Here is a 20,063-nt window from a genome sequence, read left to right as displayed (position 1 = left end):
CTGCCAAAGCAACCCGCCTCAACTATACAGAAGTATATTAAATCCCTGAATACATCACAGAATACATCTGTGGGTATGACCCACAGAGGACATTACGGTCCACAAATAATAACATATTGGAGATCCCGAGTCACAAGGTGGCTAGGCTGGCCTCGACCAGGACCAGGGCCTTCTCAGTACTGGCCCCGACCTGGTGGAACGCTCTGTCCCAGGAGACTAGGGCCCTGCGGGATTTGTCATCTTTTCGTAGGGCCTGCAAGACAGAGCTGTTTCGTTTGGCCTTCGGACTGACGCAGTCTGACCCCACGGTTACCCTCCCCTAAGGTTTTATTTATAATGGTTTTATCTTATTTGTAGATTTTTAATTTTAAAATTGAATTTTAACATTGTATTATTCTGTTGTTTTAACTGAAATGTTTCTTTTATATTTGTGTTGATATTATTTGCTGTTAGCCGCCCTGAGCCCGGTCTTGACTGGGAAGGGCGGGGTATAAATAAAAATTATTATTATTATTATTATTATAATGAGGCCAACTGCTCAGAAAATATTTGCAATAAGGTGCTTCACTATTTAAGGAAATAATTACCATTTGCATAATATAAAAACATTTCGCAACTTTTCTCTGCAAGAATAGTTCTGTTCTTATTCTTAAAATGACTTTTCTCTGGCTGCGTATGAGCTTTTCCCATCACATAAATCTTTATGCCCAAGGGAAAGAATGCACCACTGTTACCTTCATGGAGTTCTGCCTCAGGCCCATTTCCCTTTTATATATTCAAGTTTCCATTCCATCCATCTTCAATTATATTACAGTATATAGGCTAACAAGTTACTGCCTTCTGTCACTCTTCTCTAGGAAGGCAGGTATTCTACTTTGGGGAGTTCCATTATCCAAGTCTAAAATTACAATGTAATAGGAGTGAAAAATCACCTGGAGCATTGTGGAGAAGTGCCGCACAGCTTCATCGTAAAGGCCACTGCCAATCAATACATAAGCGATAGCTGTCGAAATAGTGTTATGGGTTAGTGTTATGAATTCCACATTTGCCATGCATATAAGAATTGCTGAATACCTGCCAAAGAAAAATAAAAAAATTCCTTCAGTAGCACCTTAAAGACCAACTAAGTTTATATTTTGGTATGAGCTTTCGTGTGCATGCACACTTCTTCAGATACGAAAGCTCATACCAAAATATAAACTTAGTTGGTCTTTAAGGTGCTACTGAAGGAATTTTTTTATTTTGCTTCGACTCAGACCAACACGGCTACCTACCTGTACCTGCCAAAGAGTTTAATTGAGGGGTGTGATTTCTGAAAACATAGTTTTGAAAATACATTGTTTCATAACTTATAAAATACTACAACATAATAATCAGGAAATAGTTTCATTAAAACATCAACATTTAATATATTCAATGATATTTTTTTTCCTGTAAAGAGTAGCCCAAGGCTTGAAACCACATTTTGCATCACTGTACAATTTTAGGTAATTTAAAATTACCACTTGACAGCAATAAGTAACAAAGAAAAACATTCCAATCCCACCCATGTAAATGGTCCCAGATTCAATCTCTGGCATCTATGGGGGTAAAAAAGAGTGCAAAGAGGCAAACTGGATAAAGCCATTGAAATATTCAATACAGCTATTAACCTGGCTTCTCCACATAGGCCTGAGAAAGACTGGAAAACCACTCCAATGTGGAGTGGACCTTCCCTGCCTGTACATCCCCTGTGAGCCCTGTAAATCTGCTCCAGAAGGCAAGTCTATAAACATTTACAGTACCTGGGAATACGTCCCACTGAAGTCAGTGGACTTGCTTCCAAGTAGACATACTTACAACTAATTGACTAAAGTACCACTGAAAGCAGAGAAGTCCAGTGTTATGTGTAAATAAAAATGCTCACAGGATAATGGCAGGGGAATGCCACTAGACTAGAAGACCAACTCCAGGATGGATGCTATAACCAGCTGGAACAAGCAAGATTGGGGACAGGTTAAAAGTGAAGCTGGAGTCACATGTGCAGGCCTGTGTTTGTGACTCTAGCTTCACTTTTATAGTATAAAGACAAGATAAAAGTCAAATGGTTAACACATCCAACTGCATGTGTGAATCTACCCACAGTAATTACCGGTATTATATAAAGACTCAGCATGAGTATAACACTGGAGAATTCAGGTTAAGAGGACAGAATGCAAAAATGAATTATTTTATAAGTGTCAATGGGCAGAATCCAATGTTACACAAGCAGCCTTCCAAACCTGTGACAGGAATTTCACCATCCTCCAAGCACACCGACCTCCTAGAGCAGATTTTTCAGGTATGTGGAGGGCTGCCAGGAAGGCAGGGTGAAGAGGGATGAGGGGACCATGAAGTCCCACTGCATAAACAATAGTCCGGTCCACTCACACACAGACAGGACTGTATACAACCTAATGATCTGCAGCTTAATTTTATTCTGTAGACAGTCATGGTCAAGTATTTAAAAATGAATTAGGATTATTAGATCTCAGTACTATTATTTTCAGAACATTTTGCAGCACTCATAAGTGATATAATTCAATTATATATAGCCACTACTGATCACCAACCACACACAGAACCTCTTACCTAATTCTTCATTGGTATTGTCATCATCTGTGGCAAATGGAAATCTTTTTTGTTCTGCAAGTGACTTTGCTTGACTCTGCAAAACATTTACCAAATTAAACTAACACCACCAAAATAAAAATTGAGGACATGAACAAACCATTATGTCTCAATGACTTCCCTGCAACAGTGTCAAGCAAAAGCTTAATTCTACCATGGAAATCATGTGACTTGAAAATACTTAGCTGGATTGGGTCCAAAGTGCTTATCACATCAAAATTTAACACCAGATAATGCAAGAACAGTTGGTTCTAATGGATCTGGAAAATAACATGCATTCTTTAAAACAAGTTAAAATATTTATAGTTTCAGTGATATTCATAGTTAAAATGCTGTTAGCATCTTAACATCTGCAGTCTTCAAACAGTGTATGTTATCTAATAAATTTGATTTCCTTTCCTTTGGATTGATAAATACATTTCTTAAGTATTATGATCATTATAATACTAGATTTGTCACCAGCAAAAATTCATCAGCAGTCTCCTTGCAATACACAGTGAACAAACATACCAGAAGTTTTTCAGTATTGAGGGAAAGCAGGGATTCACAAGAGGGAGACCTTTGTAGTTCACAGTCTGAGTCATGAAAGTGCAAAAAAGAAGAATCTAAAATGGAAACATTTTCACTGTTAATTGGTATGCTCAGCTTAAAACGGCTACAGAATTTGGACACTAAGGAAGGCAGTGCTAATTATACCACAGTTCATATGGAAAGAACATTTCTAGGCTAATCGTTCAAATACTGCACCTTGTGTTATGGGATACAGCTGCTAAATGTACTGTATTTTTCATGTATAAGACTATATTTCTCCCCTATTTTTTCAAGTTTAACATGGGTAGTGCATATGGGGGATTTATATTTTTGGAGTTCCAAAAAATAGAGGTCGTGTTATACACGGGGGCATGTTATACATGAAAAAATACGGTAAATAAAGAACACTCATGCTGCATTCACTCTACATGTTTAGGTGTGCACCTAGATGAGGTAAAATGTGCAAAGAAACTTTAGTTCCTTGCCCTTGAATGGAACGAAATCCAAGTACGTAGGTGCACTTTAATTTGCCCTTGCCTTCCCCTTCTTCTTCTGCTGTTTAACTGTAGACTGGGTCCCCGCAATCATGAAACATCAGAAAGGGAAGGCAAGGGCAAATTAAAGTGCACCTACTTGGATTTCGCTCCACTGAAAGCGCCTCAGGGCAGGGACTTGGCTTCGGTTTATGACACTTTACAGAGAGCAGCCAGCGAAGAGAAGAGCCAGGAAGAGCTTTTCGCTCCTCCGCCGCTACTCAAAAGAACTTGACAGGCGAATTTGCACGAGCCAGCTCGGCCTCTTGGGAGAGGCGGCGGCGGCGGCAGCAGCTCATCACTCAACACAGCCGCTTTCTAGCCAGCCGAGACTTGCCGCCTCTCCCTTCGAGGGTAAGCAAGCGGAGCGGAGCACACTTAGGAAAGAGAAGCGAAGGGCGCGCCCTGCTGCCCTTCCTCCCCTCAGGCTCGGTCCACACATGCAGTGGAATGAAGTGTCAAGTCCTAAGGGGGCGGAGAGCCGGGCTGTACCACTTTAAAATGCAGGCGCGGAATATGAAATTGCTGGGAGGTGGGGTGGTCCTCTAGGTAGATAAGAGCTAACGCAAAGCATGGAAGGGTCTAGCAGAGACCCCTCTGCCTGTTGGGCTGAGAGAGCTTCTTATCCTCCCCCCCCACCTGCGCTCTGAAATGGTACAGCCCACTCCGCCACCTCGGGATTCCGCCGCCTCAGGCAGGACCCGATGAGGGAGGAGGGCGGCGGCGTGGCTCCCCCCCCCTCCCCGCCAGAAAGCCGAGCAACCGCCGCTGGCTCTTTCCTCTCTCCCTCCCGTCACTCACCACAGTCGCCGGCTACGGCCGCCGCGTGCTGTTCCCCTCCCCACTCAGCTGCCAGGAACTCCGGGCAGCCTCTGCTCCCTTGGCCCTGCTGATGGCGCTGCTCCTGCCTAAGAAGCGATAACGACGGCGGGTACTGCTCCGTCAGGGCGAGCGCCGGCCGAGTCGCCGCCAGCAGCCACAGCAGCGTCGAGAGCAGCCCCGACGGCGCACTGACACTTGGCCAACAGCCCCCGAACGCAGCGGCAGGTGCCATCTTCCCAGCGCGCCTGCGCACAGTAACTTAACTTTTTTACGTTTCCCTCTTTTGTGCTGGGATCCGGCGAGGAATGGGTGGACCGGGTTGCTTTCTGGGAATTGTAGTTTGTAGTCTCCGGGTCTCCGCTGAGTGTCGCGCTGCTCGTGAACTACGAAGACCAAGATCCTCTGCGGCTGCTCCTGTTTCCCCGCCTCTGCTCGCGGAACACGGAAGTGAACGAGGCCGAGGAGAGGTGACGGCCGTTTCTGTGGCAACGGGATCTTGCGGCTCAGGGCTACCGAGGAAGATGGAAGAACCCGGAGTTTATAGGTGCATTGAGTGCAGTAGGAAGGCTCCTGAGCTGTACAAGGATTACCAGCGTGGCGTGCTGCGTATTTCTATCTGCGTAAGTCATGTTTTGAGAGAGAAGTATCGAGCCGGGCGAGGAGATCGATCGAGGAAGGAAATTGGGTGCGGGGGCGGGGCTGACTGACCAAAAGGAATGTATCGGGGTGGTAGAGATACTTGCCCATGGAAGGGAGACGGGGGTGGGGATAGTAATAGATTACAAAGTATGCGAATAGTATCCCGAACTCTTCAGTAGCTAGAATATGGATTGGCTGCACTTCAAATAATAACAATAATAACGTACTTGTACCCGCCTTTTATGGGTAGGTATTAGGATTGCTAATTCTGCAAGTAGGAAAAGACATGTGGGTGGTACTATGGCGGTCCACGTGGGGGGTTGCACGTGGCTGTCCACGTGCGTGGAACTGAAGTGAGGTGTTTAGACTTTGTATAAGTATGAAAGGGCAAGCCCTTAGATAGAGATGGGTGGAGGGAGTCTTTTAGTCTCACCAGCAAGCAGAGTTCATAGTGTGGTTCATGGAACTCAGCCTTCCCTGTCTGTCACCTGACAGTGGAATTCTCTCCCTTTCAAGGCACAGGTGGTCTCTGGGTTGTTCAGCCCGCCATGTAAAAATGTATCTTATTCACCTAGACCTTTAGTACAGCTTGGTCATTCAAACCCCAGTATAATTTGGATGGTTGCTGCTGTGTTTACATGGCAGAGGCCCTTCTCGGTGGTGGTGCCCACCCTGTGGAATACCATCCCATCAGATGTCAAGCAGATGAGTAATTACAGTGGTACCTCGGTTTAAGAACAGTCCTGTTTTTGAATGATTCAGTTTACGAACTCCATAAAACCGAAAGTAGTGTCCCGGTTTGCGAACTTTATCTCGGTCTAAGAACGGAATTCGAATGGTGGAAGGGCACCGGCAGTGGAAAGCCTCATTAGGGAAAGCGTGCCCTGGTTTAAGAACAGTTTTGGTTTAAAAACGGATTTCCGGAACGGATTAAGTTCATAAACCGAGGTACCACTGTATATATATTTTTAAGGTTTACTGTTTTACTATGTTTTTATATATGCTGGAGTGGCTGGGCCAACAGTCAGGTGGGCAGGGTACAAATAAATTGTTGTTGTTGTTGTTGTTATACGATCTGCACACTCAGCTTTCACATTCTAGCTGCTGCATTCTGTACCAGTTGTCATTTCTGAACAGTAATCAAGGGAGTGAACAACATACAGTGCATTATAATAATCCAACATGTATGCAGTCAATGTGGCTAGGTCAGCTAGGCCACAAAGTCAGCTTTCTCTAGGTAGGGCCATAGTTGCTGAACCAGCACCACCAGTGCCCCAATAGATAGTACTGAGGCCAAAGACAGATCTCAGCCTCCATCAAAATTAGCATGTTTCTTAATCCATATCATTCCATGTGGATGAAGCTTCATCTTGTTAGCTCTCTTGCAGCCTACTATCAACCCAAGACACTTGTTTAGGGTTGAAACTGTCATATTAGGCGGTGGGGAAGAGAGGTAGTCCTGCTTCCTCTGATAGCCTATCAGCCCAAGCCTATGTATTGCATATAAATGTTGATAAGCATGAGGGAGAAGAAAGAACTTGAGGCACTAGAAATTTCAGTGGCCAAAGAATGAAGCAAAAAAGTCCCCTAGTACTACCTTCTGGGTCTGTCCTCCCAGGAAAGATTGTGTCTTTAAGTCCAATTGGGCTCTCCATCATCCTCTGTGGGTTTAAGTCATTTGAGGCAGGTTTTGTCTCAGTTTGGCCTGGAATAGAACTGATATTGGTGTCCTCCAATACCTTGTTCAAATATTGTAGGTTTGGGACTGAATGGATTCCTCAAAGCCAAGGAATCTAGACCAGGCTTTTCAGACAGTGGTCTCACTACTGACTCCTTCAGGAGTATAGGAAGTACCCCCCCCAATCTCTTAATGAGGCATTGATGAGTTCTGATATCTGAAACTTCTCATTTCCATTTTTTTAGCCATTTCTGATCCATGTGTTTCTATTCTTTTTTGCCTTAATTTATTTTTAAAGAAATTGTATCTAGTTCTTCTTTGTTTTCTAGTTTTTATATTTTGGATTAAGAATACAAAAATCATTTTATCAGGAGTGCCCCATACCTTTGGTGAGAAGACTCTCTCTCACTTGTACTGTGGTTTGGTGAAGGAAAGATACAACAGAAGCTCTTCCACTATCTCCTACTTTCTTTGTACCTCTGTGCAAATGAAATAAATCATCACTGCATATGGAGGCAGTGTAGAAAGCAATCAAAATCTTTCCTATTTCTTGCCATATCCTGTTTTATGTTTTCATCTTACTGGTTTGTAACCTTGTGGACAGTGGCTGTATTTTTGGTTTTATTTTTATAAATAGAAACACTGTAGAAATGATAAAAGATGATCCACTGGCCTTGAGCTAGATCCGCTGCTTTCCATTATGCCAGGAATTTGGTACCCACAGGCACACATGCACTCACAGAGGCTTTTCCAGCTGCCCACTGTGTGAAATTAGACTTGGAGGAAACATTGTGTTGTAACCAGTAATATAGATAGCAGTGTATATGACACTAACAACAGTTTTTTCCAATTTGCAGATATGTCCATAGGCCCCCCAAAATGGGCAATTCCTTCATTATGCTGACTTGAGGGTACAGCTCCAGTGGCACTGTATTGCAGTTACAATGGGTTGTATCCAATGACATTCTTTGTGCTGATGAATGGCTCTTTTGTACAGTGTAATGGGGAGAGAAGCAGTTTTTTCCTGTTCCACTTCCCTGCAACCTGCTCTGTGTGCCCCCAAAATTAATTCCATAAGCTTGAGGAGCCTTTCTGCTGATGGAAGGCTCAGATACAACTGGTCTCTCTCCCCCCCATCCTTTTTGTATCTTCTAAAAATCATTCATTCAACTAACTAACTAACTAACTAACTAACTAACTAGATACATATACCACTTGATTGTAATAAAACTTCAATGTGGTTTGCCTTGGTAATCAAATCACTGGCTGAACAACCTTTATTGTTCATGACTGCAGTTCAGAAAAAGAAATTGGGGTATTGGTTCATCTTGACATACTTGTTACACAATTATTTGAGTGCAGTTCTTTATCAAATATATAAAGACAGAATATATCTCTGACAGGCTTACAGCATGAATTTTGTTTTGTTGATTTTACACACAAAACGGGGATTCCTTTGTAATATATGTCTCCATAAATTGTAGAATGTACTTAATGCACTGTTATTTAGAGAATGCCCTATTGTGTGTTTAAAGGGGTGGGGGAGAGGGGGCTCATTCAACTTGTAAGGCTTATGAAAAACCATGTAACTTTGTGTATGTACTTAAGTATGCTTTATGCCAGTGTATTCCGAAAGCACCTGAATAAATAATTATAATTATAATTAATCATCTCAGGGCAGTTCACATAGGATAATTTTTGATAACTAAACAGCTAAACTTTGGTTGTCAAAATATATTTGAATTTTTGCTTATTCAGTTTCAGATATTTAACATACAATGCAAATAAAGGATCTGAAGCTGAATAAGGATGAAGGACTTCTTGAGTTTTGCATCCTGTACCTGTTTTTAATCTGTTGTTCTTAGAACACACTTTCTGATTTCTTGTTTTGAAAAACCAGCATGACTTCATTTAATTATAGTTATAATCTGTTCCTTAATAGAGTTCATGCTATATTTAATTAAAGATGTCCTTAGTCCATCTCTCTGACTTGTTTCAGACTCATCAAGAGCCTGGCTAATTGGCTTTCATTTAACTCTTTCCTGTTTCTATCTCCCAAAGGCTGAGTGTTGCAATGAATTTTTATCCAAGCATTCTTCATTATCTGTGTTGACTACAAACATTTTTAGAAATAAAATTTAATATAAACTGCAGCTCATTTTGTCTAGCAAAGCAAAGGATCTTCAAATCCTCTCTTGTCCCTTGCTGTACTCATCTATGGACATCTTTCTAGCTAGATTTGTGGGGCTTCAGGATGCCCATGCCTTGTGCTTTCCTTTCACTTGCCTCTTGTACTTCTCATGGTATCTGATCCTGCATTTTCTGCATGTTACTTTAGGAATTTTGTTGTGTTGCTTGTTGTCAGCACTGTGCACTTTGAACACCAAGTTTCTAAGGTAGAGTTGACACTGGCTTTTTCTTCTGTAGAGCTTGAAGGCACATACCATGAACATAGAGAGCCTCTTTATTGAAACGTTGTAAAAAAATAAAAGAAAAAAGACACCCGTGTAACTTGTGCACATTTTCTCTATGAACCTAGTTGTAGTTAAGAGCTGTCTAAACAAATATCTGCCTCTCAGGGTCTGAAAATATTGTCCTGATGAACCATTTGCGCAGAAAATTAATGACAGAAATTAAAATTCCTACCTTTATGTATCCTTATTTATTCCCCAACTGAACAGCACATTTAAAAGTAGTGCAAACATCCTTAAACAGTCATGGCTTCCCCCAAAGAATCCTGGGAACTGCAGTTTAAGTGTTCAGAGTGTGGATGGGACACCCTATTCCCCTCACAGAGCTACAGTTCCCAGAGTTCCCAGGGAAGATGATTGGATTGTTTAAGCACTCTGGGAATTGTAGCTCTGTAAGGAAAATGGGGTTTGCCTCTCCAAACACTTAACAAACTTCAACTTCTCAGATTATTTGAGGGAAGGTATGACACTGGTGGCGCTGTGGGTTAAGCCACAGAGCCTAGGGCTTGCTGATCAGAAGGTCGGAGGTTCGAATCCCCGGGACGGGGTGAGCTCCCATTGCTCGGTCCCAGCTCCTGCCAACCTAGCAGTTCGAAAGCACGTCAAAGTGCAAGTAGATAAATAGGTACGCTACAGCGGGAAAGTTAACGGCGTTTCCGTGTGCTGCTCTGGTTTGCCAGAAGCGGCTTTGTCATGCTGGCCACATGACCTGGAAGCTGTACGCCGGCTCCCTCGGCCAATAACGCGAGATGAGCGCGCAACCCCAGAGTCAGTCACCGCTGGACCGAATGGTCAGGGGTCCCTTTACCTTTTTATGACTACTTAAAGTGGTATAATAGAGCTGTATAGTGCAAATGGGGTCTCAGTTTCTTTCTCTTGATGTTGCCTCTTTTCATGTGACCTCCCATTGATTTAACCTTCGCCTGCTCTGCTCCATTTCCTCTTTCTTGTGTTCCTGCTTTCCTGGCTGTTTCCTGTACTTCCCTTTATTTCTGGATCTTCCTCACATTCTAACACTCTGCTTTCCCTGTATTGTATGACATTTAACAAATGACTCTCATCTCATCATCAACTTGAGTGCAGCTTATGGTCTGAAAACATCAAGCAATAATAGAATTTTAAATAGAATGTATTTAAGAATATTGTATGGCTAGGGTTATGATGGCATTTAAATATATTTATCATGATGACCATTATGAAGTGTTCTAAGTTCCAGTATGTGGTGTGGAATAAAAAAGTAACAGGGAAACAAGCTCCGACAACACAAAAATAGGTTGCAAAATAGTCATAAAAATAGGAGTTTTTATATGGAGGGGCTTTCCCCTCATATCCTTTCTTATTTGACTACATTGAGAAGGGAAACATTGACAGAGGAGGCAGAAACATAGGTGCTGTCCTGGTCTGATTTTTTTGCATGGAATGAGGTTTTGGCCTAGAACATGACCAACATTCAGATAGCAGAAAATTCCAGAATGTGCAAAATGATGGAACAGCCATTGCTAACTAATTACTGAAGAATTTTCAGAAGTTCAGAGCACAAGTTTAAAACCACTTAAGCATCACCCCAACAGTGATCCACCATTCTGAAAATGAGGAATAGTGTGGACACCAAGTTGAGGCTAATAAGCACTTATTTGGATGGGGGGAAGGGTAGAACCTAGCTAGCTGAGGTCCTGCTCAGTACATACCATAATATAAATTGCAAACTGGATGTCCTTAAGGCTTACAGCATGATGTAAAGCTCACTTTTTTATTAATAATAACTGGCAGCCAAGGTAGTTGATGGGAAAGCTAGATAAAAGAAGCTGCACTGAAAGACGGTAATAAAACACATTTTAACTACTGTCACATCTTTTCAATGTCAAACTGTCCTTTGGCAGCATTTTATTATCATTTAACCACTAGAAAAATGTATTTTCCTCACATAAAAACTAAAATGGAGGTGCTATTTTATAGTCTTTGCTACATGTTAACTGTCTTCTGGACAAAAGCAATTCCTTCAACAGAAAGTATATGAAAACCAGTATTTGCTTGCATAAAAGAAGTTGACAGATTTTATAAATTTTGCATGAACATGAATGCTTTGATATGACTGATTGTTCTTGCTGTTGGCACATACTTTCCATTTTCAGGTAACAAGTGTCTCTCTCTCTGTTTTGCTGGGTACAATTTAACATCTTCATCAAATAAAATTTTAGTAAGTAGCAATGCCACCAGAGAGAAATTATTCCTATCAATGTACATTGTGATATGGTCATAAGTTTATCCAACAATACAGCAGCCAACCATTATTTCTAGTGACTGGTGAGGCATCCTTGCTTCCTGATGCAAGGAGGCAAATATAATGTTTCTGTATTATCATTGCCTGGCAAGGAGTTTTTAGAACGTTGGGCAGTATATACACATTTGGGGTTTGTAACAACCCTTCTCCTCCAGCACATGACACTAATAAAAAAAATTCCAGTACAAAGCACTCTGTTGGCATTTTTGGGGGAAAAATACTGTCTGCTATGCTTTGTTGCTGGTGGTTTTTTTTTTTTTAATGTACCGGTAGATACTTCAGTCATAGTGTATACATGGCAGTATAATCTGTCACTGGTTATAGTTTTCACTGTAGCTACTTGGTAATGGTGTTTGTGGACCCCAGCCAGTTTCACTGAAGAACACAGACTTTTGTTTTGGGAGGGAAAATAATTTGTTTTTACACATTCTCTCTTCATCGTCCATAATTTTATGAGCCTCTATCAGTCTGCCTTTACTCGTCTTTTCCAGCTCAGCAATACTTTTGAGATGATGGTATCAGGAACAGATTAACTGTATGTGGATATACTACAAGCATATAATATTAATTTGGCATTTGCTATTTTATTTTTTAGTCCCTTTCTAATAATTATTAACATTAAGCTTGTCTTTAGTGCTGCTGCTGACAACACACCATCACCCCATGGGCTATGACTACTGAAATTCTGGAATGCATCTGTGCCAAGCATTGAAGGACTGGATCATCATCATCATCATCATCATTAATTTATGCCCCACCTTTTTCCTTGACAAGGACTCAAAGAAGCTTGCAGATGTTTTTATGGTCCTTGCAGATCATCTTGTATACCACATGGCTCTATTTCGATCTAATAAGTAGTATAGAGTTAAGCCTAAAATATCTGTCTTTCAACAGTGTATGATGAAATATTGAAATGTAAATTCCTGTTCACGTGGATAAAAATAGACAGCCTTGGTGGTAATATTTTATGAGCTTCTATTTATTTTTCTATGGCAATTCACTGCAACTTGGTGTGCTGAGTCAAAAACATGCACTATAGCCAACACTATGGTGTTGTTTTTTTTTTAATGGTTGGATGAATTGTGAAGGTAATATTTTGCTATAAAGGCAACATTTTCAGATGAATATTTTTATTGTTGTATTAGACTGAAAATGAGGCTACATACATCAAGCTTGAATGATATCTATATCACTGCAATATTACTGTGTGATGTTTTTAACTTGCTTTTGCTCTGTTACTTTCAGAAATCCTGTCAGAAACCAGTGGACAAGTATATCGAATATGATCCTGTTATCATCTTAATTAATGCTATCTTATGCAAAGCACAGGCTTATAGACATATACTGTTCAATACGAAGATAAATGTAAGTTCCTGGGGCTTTCCCGTCTTATCTTAATTTAGTGTAAGATATGTGGTTCTTGTTAGAAAGTTATGAGAGGCATAATGAAAATATTTGGTGTGAAACTGGTCTTTCCTTCTTCCTTTCCATGTGCCGTAGTACTAATATTAACTTCAGCTTGCATCCTTTTCTGGAAGTTTTGTCTTGTCCTGTTCCCCACAACGGCAAAAAATAATTACAACTCTTGAAAGTCACTCTAAAGCCTATATAACATATTAACTGAATGAATAATAATTGAGCTCCTTGGGCAGCACAGTGAGCAGCAGTGCTCTGGAAGATGTTCTGTAATTCAGAAGTCTGATTATGAGCCAAGTAACATTTAGTTATTCTTGCAGTCAGTGCATTTCCATATGTATGTTGCAAGTCCCTGGATGGGAAAGATGTGTGCACCATCACATCTCTTTTTCCATTCTGTGTCTTATAGTATAAGAGAGCTGACTTCTATGATGACATATGCATCTAACACCAAAGAAAACTTGCAAAAACAACATAGTTTGTAACGGTAAACAATAGTGTTACAAGTCATGATGTCCATGGGCCTCTGAAACTAATGCTATTTCATATTTCAGATTCATGGGAAGCTTTGCATATTCTGTTTGCTTTGTGAGGCTTATATCAGATGGCTGCAGTTACAGGATTCAAGCCAAAGCACTGATCCTGATGATTTAATTAGATATGCCAAGGAATGGGATTTTTATCGAATGTTTGGGATAGCGTCTCTGGGTAAGATCCAGTATAATTTGTTATTGCTGCAAATATTATTTCTAGATTCTTTTTATATAAACATTTTTAATGGTTTGAATGCATTGTAATTATTAGTGTATAACGGATGTGTTGCATTGTTAGTTTATTTTTCCATAATGTCTCACTTGACTTCACATAATCTGCTTGGAGGATGCTCAACAATCAGGAATTGACTGTATTCCATCAATCTGAATGGGTAGTTATGTATGAAAAAGTATTGCAGGGCACTTGTGAGTGCAAGTATTTTACAGCAGAGAATGTTGAGGTTGGGTCTGGGAGACAGAGCCCAAATCCATTTTCAGCCCAAAGCCCCTATTAATTAGCCTTGTGAAAATTACTTGTTTCTCAGACTCTTTTCAAATTGGAACAATAGCGACCTGCATTGAGGTGGGCAGGTCTCAGGCTTCCAGTTCTACTTTTTCCCACTAGAATCCCAGGATCCACCATTTGAAGCCAGTTGCAAAATTGTGATTGGGAGCAGAACTAGGTGGTGGGTTGACATGCACTGGGATGACTGGTGGTGCCTAATAGGGTTCATGGTTGTGCCTTATGCTCTTTAATATCCACCTTAGAACTCATAGGAGAGGTTACCCAGAGGTTTGAAGTTGGTTGTCACTCGTGTGTGAATGATGTGCAGCTCTCTCATCAGCTTAACGTTTCACAGGGAGGCTGTGGAGGCTTTGGACCATTTCTTGAGGTTACTGATAAGCTACATACAGGCAAATAAGCTGAAACTCAGTTTGGACATGACAGAGGTGCTATGGGGCTGCACTCCCTTTGAAATATGAGATTCATAGTTTTGGAGTGCTCATGGACCCAGCTTTGCTCCTGGATATTCCGTGACTGTGTGACTAGGAGTACTTTTGCTCAGCTTCAGCTGGTGTGTCATTTGCGCATGTTTCTGGCCAGTTCTGATTTTAGTCATGCCTGGCTCCCCATTTCTAAGCACAGTGCAAAGTGTTGGTTATCACATCTTAAACTTCCACAAAGCATGATGCCTAGGGACTGCCTCCTTCCCCATAACTCTGCTTGTTCTCTGAAGTTGTTGGGGTTTCCCCCTCCCCTCTGCAACTGGTTTTAATGTATCTATGTGGGGTTTTTTGTTCATTTGTTTGCAAGTTGCTTTGAGTTGCCTTGGGCAAGGTAAAGTACCGGTAACTAACAAATGTCACACATACATCATGCTACAGTACATCTAATCCAATCCAAAATGTACTCTTTTCCACAGAAAACTACTTAAAGGCACCTTGCAAATTTATGTGGTAAGATGTCTGGTATACCTTCTAATGACCAACTATTTAAGAAATGCCTTAATCTCCCTACGTCTGTCTGTCTCCCTCTCTCTCTCTCTCTCTCTCATACAGAACAAACTGCCTTTTTGATTGGCATCTTCACTGCTTTGTGGCTAGCAAGAGCTGTAGTTCTGACAACCAAGGCAGATTTCACCTTTCTTCTGAAAGCATTGCTGCTATCCAGCTATGGAAAACTTCTATTGATTCCAGCTGTTATTTGGGAACATGACTATACTTATTTGTGCCTCTTGCTCATTAAAGTGTTCGTCTTGACATCAAACTTGCAAGCAATTAGAGGTATTCCTAATTTTACTCTTGTAGTATAGTTAAGTTGTAAAGCAAGTCAGGATTGGGACATTTGTTCAGTCCAGACATAGAAGTGCCCCCCCCCCCAGCTTCCTGGTTTTGACTGCATGAGGCAGGCATTCAGCCTTAAGATGTAAAACATCAAAGAAGGAAACTTCATTCAAAGAGTGGAAACTAGAAAGAGAGATTGGAGTGCCTGACAGCAGACTTGAATAATTGTGAAATCTGTACAGTGTGCAAAAGATAGCAAAGACTGAAAGCTTAATCTTTTGTTCTAGCAAGACTGACATTACAACAATAGTTGCACAATGATCCAAAGAAATAACAGTTTTTCCTTTTTCCTTGAACATGTACTAAATATCATGTTAGTTTGTTCATATGCATGACATCCCATACTTGGGTAAACCAGTCTGTTTGCCCTTGTCTGTTCTAGCAACTATAGAGGTGTTCTGTATCACAGATCCAGTATTTTAGGGAAAGTGGGTTCCTTCCCAGTGATCTAGCTGGTGGCACAAGGACAGTGTTGCTTCTTCACCCACCCCCAAAATAATGCAGTTCTTTCATAATCATATACCGGTAATTGCCACAAAAAAGAACAAAAGAGAGGCAGGGGCCAAATCGCAGAGCATGGTAGGTAGAGTAATACAGTCTCCTTTGCAAAGACACTCTTTCTACTGTGCTTTGGGGTCAGTCTGGCTTGCCTCTTTCTCATTTTCCTGGCAGTAAGGTGAAGGCTGGATCACTGGGAAGGAGCTGGGTTGCAAAAGATCTCATAGAAATGTCTAGATTACTAGAAAGGAATGCTGGGCCAAAATTGTGTCATTTTTCCTTAGTGCAGTTGTGGTCCCTTGGGAGGCAAAAGTGAAGTGGCAGAGAGAGGGAGAGAGATTGGAGGGGGAGGGATAGAGAGGTTTTGGGGTGGTGATAGTATTAACAGATTGGGGGGGTGATAAGTCCTGACCCCCACTGCATGCAGCCTTGAGAGATTAGCTCCAGAAGAATTCAGCCTTTGATGGAACAAAGGTTGCTCACTCCTGCTTAAATGATTAGTTTGCAACTGTGATAATGTTTAACACAACTGCTCCCAGTCCTGCATATTTTATTCATATAATCATTCATATAGCCATTTCATTAACTAGAAATGTGATTTTTGTCCAGACTAATTCATTCATAACCACAGTTGGAAAACTACTAGGAATTTGACCCATCCCATTTTTCCTTTCTTTTGCAGTTACCTTGAATACAAGCCGAAAACTTTGTCTGGTGGCTATTGTGAGTGGATTAATTTTTGAAAATGCTATCATCAACTTGTTCCAGAGGATAGGATGGAATGTTTGAAGCAATCTTGATTTAGTTTGTTTTAGGCTGAATTACTTGAAGATATAAAGGAAATGATGTTTTTTGAGTCATTTATTTTGCCACTGTTTACTACCTGTTTGTTATTAATGCAGTGGTAAAGAGACAGTGAACATAAAGAAAACGTTCCATGCTGAAGAGGAGATAGTAATATGAAGAGTGGAATGATGCACTGATGGAATGTAGTTAGTTCTATAACATACTTCAGTATTTTTCATTTGTCAAAAATGTATTGGACTGGTGGTACTGCTGTCCCAGATATTTATGGATCCAGTTGTGGTCCATTTTTCTACTACACTGTTTAGTGTTTTGTATTTTTAAAAAGCTTGATTAGTAGTTTCATTATTGAGGGCAGGGGGAGCATATGTGGAAATGGAGACAAAATGATACCCTATGACACCTAGTCTGACCACCTTTTGAAAGCTATTACATCAGAATGAATAGCAAAGCAATGCTTATGACATGGCACACAGATTGCATTAAAGTTAAGGCTGAAATCCTCTACTTACCTTCGAGTAAGCCCCATTAAATTTGGTGGGGCTAACTTCTGAGTAGACAAGTATAAGCCTGGAGCACTTGCTTCCTTTGCAAGGGCATTGCTTCGATATTGCTGGCCGCTGTGCTACTTATTTGAGGGATAATCACATTTTTAATTTGATGGTGATACATTCTCAAATGATGAAGATGCTTCATTTCTAAATCTCTTAATTTTGATGTTGATGTAAGAGGCATATTTAAAGTTCTTATTGAAAGGTTTAAGCAGTGATCCTATACCCACTTACCTGAGAGTAATGTGATGGAACTTAATTCTGAGTAAGTGCATACTGTTCTTATGTTTCTCTGAAAATGAACTTGGAAGTGCATAAAGAATTGTACTGTTCTTATGTTTCCCTGAAAATGAACTTGACAGCCTTATTACACATGTTTACTCAAAAGTAAGCTCTACCTGGGTACATATGAGTGGAGCCTATGTATGATTTAAGTGTACAGTATTTGGAATGTACAGTAAAACTTCATTCTGTGAACGATAGCATACCGTATTTAATTAGGGCAATGGTAACAGGAGGTAGCTGGAATAGATAATTGTCTCCCAAAATTAATTGTAATTAACTGCCACATTGGGAAACAATAGCTTGTACTTGGAAAGTTATATGGTATTAATTTTTTTACCCCAAACCACGTTGGTTAGGTAGGATGACTGGAGCTGCCCACCCAATAGCTTTGCAGTTCTGTTCCATGGAATTGTGTTCATAGAAGCTGAGGCATCTGTTTTATTTATATTTAATTATGAGGTTCAAATATGAAGATGGTCTAGGTGAATTTTGGTGTTCAACAGGAAGCCCTCTGATATCTTTGATAAACTTTGCAGTGAACTCGATGACTCAGAACTAGAGGTATATGTATTAGGAATTTGTGTTGATGTTTAATATCCTTATATACCCTTGCTTTTTGGGGTAACATTTCTGTACTGCCTTTCATTTCAAAGAATATTTTATTTTGAGAATTTATATGTCACTTGTCATTTCTATGATGAACTACCAGTATCAAGTAGTTACATATAAAAGCTAAGATAATAAAATTCAATTATTAAAACCAAATCAGAAAGCAGAAGAAAAAAATGGAAAGCCAATACCTGGTCAGAGGCAGGTTCATCACAGAAGTTTTGCCCCATTGCAGTGTTGTTCTCAAGTGCAGCACTTCCCACTCTACACTTCATGAGTCTATGATCTTCTCACGTAGACACAAATGTCAGCTGTTCTCTATTATGCTTAAAGGCAACCACTAGGCTAAAGACTAAATGTTCCTGGTGGTCCCTGTATCTAGAGTGGCACAGGAATCCTCTTTTTACCACTGAACTTAAGGGAATTTTTCTGTAGATAGGATATCCACAGCCCATACGGCAATAATCTGTGTCCATGCCATTATTATTATTTATTTCATAACGTATATTCCACTTGATTGTTAAAAAAAAAGAGTGGTTTACAAAAGGAATAAAATAATGAAATGGTCACTTTAAAATAGCTAAAAACTACTATTTGAAAATGTCACAAATATTTTTAAACCAATGATAAACTGCCGCTTCTAGCCTGTGTCAACAAAATGCATCTTCCCAGCCTCCCATCTGTTGTTCCATCCTCAGCAGCTTTGAGGACAGAACTCGGTCAGCCCCATGCTGGGCTGGAAACTTTCCATGGCCTACATCTTTGAAAGAACAAAACAGAATATATAAAACAGTACACAGCACTACTTCTTTTAAAGAAAGAAGTTGTGATAACAACAAAGCCATATAAAATCAAACAGTAAAAGATCACAATCAGTCCTATCTCTCCTCAGCACATAACTGTAAAAGCTTTTGCTGGGATCTAAGAAATGGTTGGTATCCTTCAAGGGACTTGTGATGACCCTGTATAATCTTTAACCTTCAGATATGCTAACCTGACCTGATTTGCTGTCCAAACTGCTTTTGAAGCTTTGTTCAGTTTCAAAAGCTGTTTCTCAGTGATATGGAGGTGGGCAGGTTTGCTGTTTAAGTGGGAGGGGGAGTTCAAAGCCCCCATATTGAAAAAACCCCTTCTAAGTAGATGTCAGGAAGAAGGTTATAATCTAGCCACTAGGGCTGGGCAATACCAGCTTTTCAACAATATCGCCAGCCAAACACTGGTTTGTCGACAAACCACGACACTGAAAAAGCAAGCTGCATTGGCCTGCACCAGGGCACCTGGTGAAAAGGCCCCAGCTCTCACCTTGGGAACTGGTTTCACCCAGGCACTCACAGGCTGGGGCAACACAGCTTGTTTGCGCAGCTCAGCTGGGGATCAGGAAGGTTCCCCCTTCCCTGCTAAGACAGCCCCGGTGCTCCCCCTACTCACGGGCGAGTGGGCAGAACCAACTGCACGCCCCTCAGCTGAGCCGCTTCATAAAGCCCCCACCCCACCGCCAGCTCACAGGAGCCAGCGCTGGGCTGCGGGCTCCTTTAACTGCTCAGCTGCACACTCCTCAGTGGAGTAGTTAAAAGATGCAGAGGGAGGAACAAGCCTCGCCAATACATCTTGTTTCTCCCTCTGCATTGATTTAGGCAAAAATCTGCCTTTATTCCCTTATTGGGTTCTCCATCGGTTGGAGAATATAACAGAGGCCAACCAGAGAAGTTTGAGAAGCAAAGCCTTTATTTTCACTGTTGCAACAGGGTCCTTCCCCTCACACAGGAGAACAAGGAAGGAACCCCAAACAAAGGTGTCTTGCCCTTAAAAAGAAATTTGAAATTGGTTTCAGCCCACCCCCAGAAGCATCATCCATATGTCACAGAAGGGGTGTAGCCCAAGACCCCCCTCCCTAGATTCATCATAGGTACATCATGAA

The 20,063-nt window shown here is 41.0% G+C and overlaps 2 protein-coding genes across 11 annotated transcripts in view; one reads left to right on the top strand and one right to left on the bottom strand.

Annotated features, from left to right (window-relative positions):
- TTC13 (tetratricopeptide repeat domain 13) overlaps positions 1–4,791 on the bottom strand; it is a 31,215-nt gene extending 26,424 nt beyond the window's left edge. For 9 of the 10 annotated variants that reach the window (XM_035108483.3, XM_035108484.3, XM_035108485.3 and 6 more), the window contains exons 1-4: positions 4,515–4,791; positions 3,160–3,254; positions 2,611–2,686; positions 933–1,003 (exon numbers count right to left, since the gene is read on the bottom strand). In XM_035108483.3, coding sequence (XP_034964374.3) covers positions 933–1,003; positions 2,611–2,686; positions 3,160–3,254; positions 4,515–4,767 — 495 coding nt within the window. In that variant the 5' untranslated portion in view covers positions 4,768–4,791. Of the gene's footprint in view, positions 1–932; positions 1,004–2,610; positions 2,687–3,159; positions 3,255–3,813; positions 4,489–4,514 lie in introns of those variants that run through there. The other variant, XM_088666424.1, reaches the window with a different exon arrangement.
- A 187-nt stretch (positions 4,792–4,978) lies between these two features.
- On the top strand, positions 4,979–18,211 carry ARV1 (ARV1 fatty acid homeostasis modulator). The gene is made up of 5 exons (XM_035108486.3): positions 4,979–5,155; positions 12,850–12,969; positions 13,575–13,728; positions 15,114–15,338; positions 16,579–18,211. Exons 1-5 carry the CDS (start codon positions 5,057–5,059, stop codon positions 16,683–16,685), a joined length of 705 nt encoding a protein of 234 aa, XP_034964377.2. The 5' UTR covers positions 4,979–5,056; the 3' UTR covers positions 16,686–18,211.
- Positions 18,212–20,063: the final 1,852 nt, after the last annotated feature.

The sequence above is a fragment of the Zootoca vivipara genome, chromosome 3, assembly GCF_965207765.1.
Source record: "Zootoca vivipara chromosome 3, rZooViv2.hap1.1, whole genome shotgun sequence".
In the NCBI taxonomy this organism is placed as follows: Eukaryota; Metazoa; Chordata; class Lepidosauria; order Squamata; family Lacertidae; genus Zootoca; species Zootoca vivipara.
The sequence above is the reverse complement of the archived record's forward strand: the minus strand, read 5'-3'. Positions and strand labels throughout refer to the sequence as shown.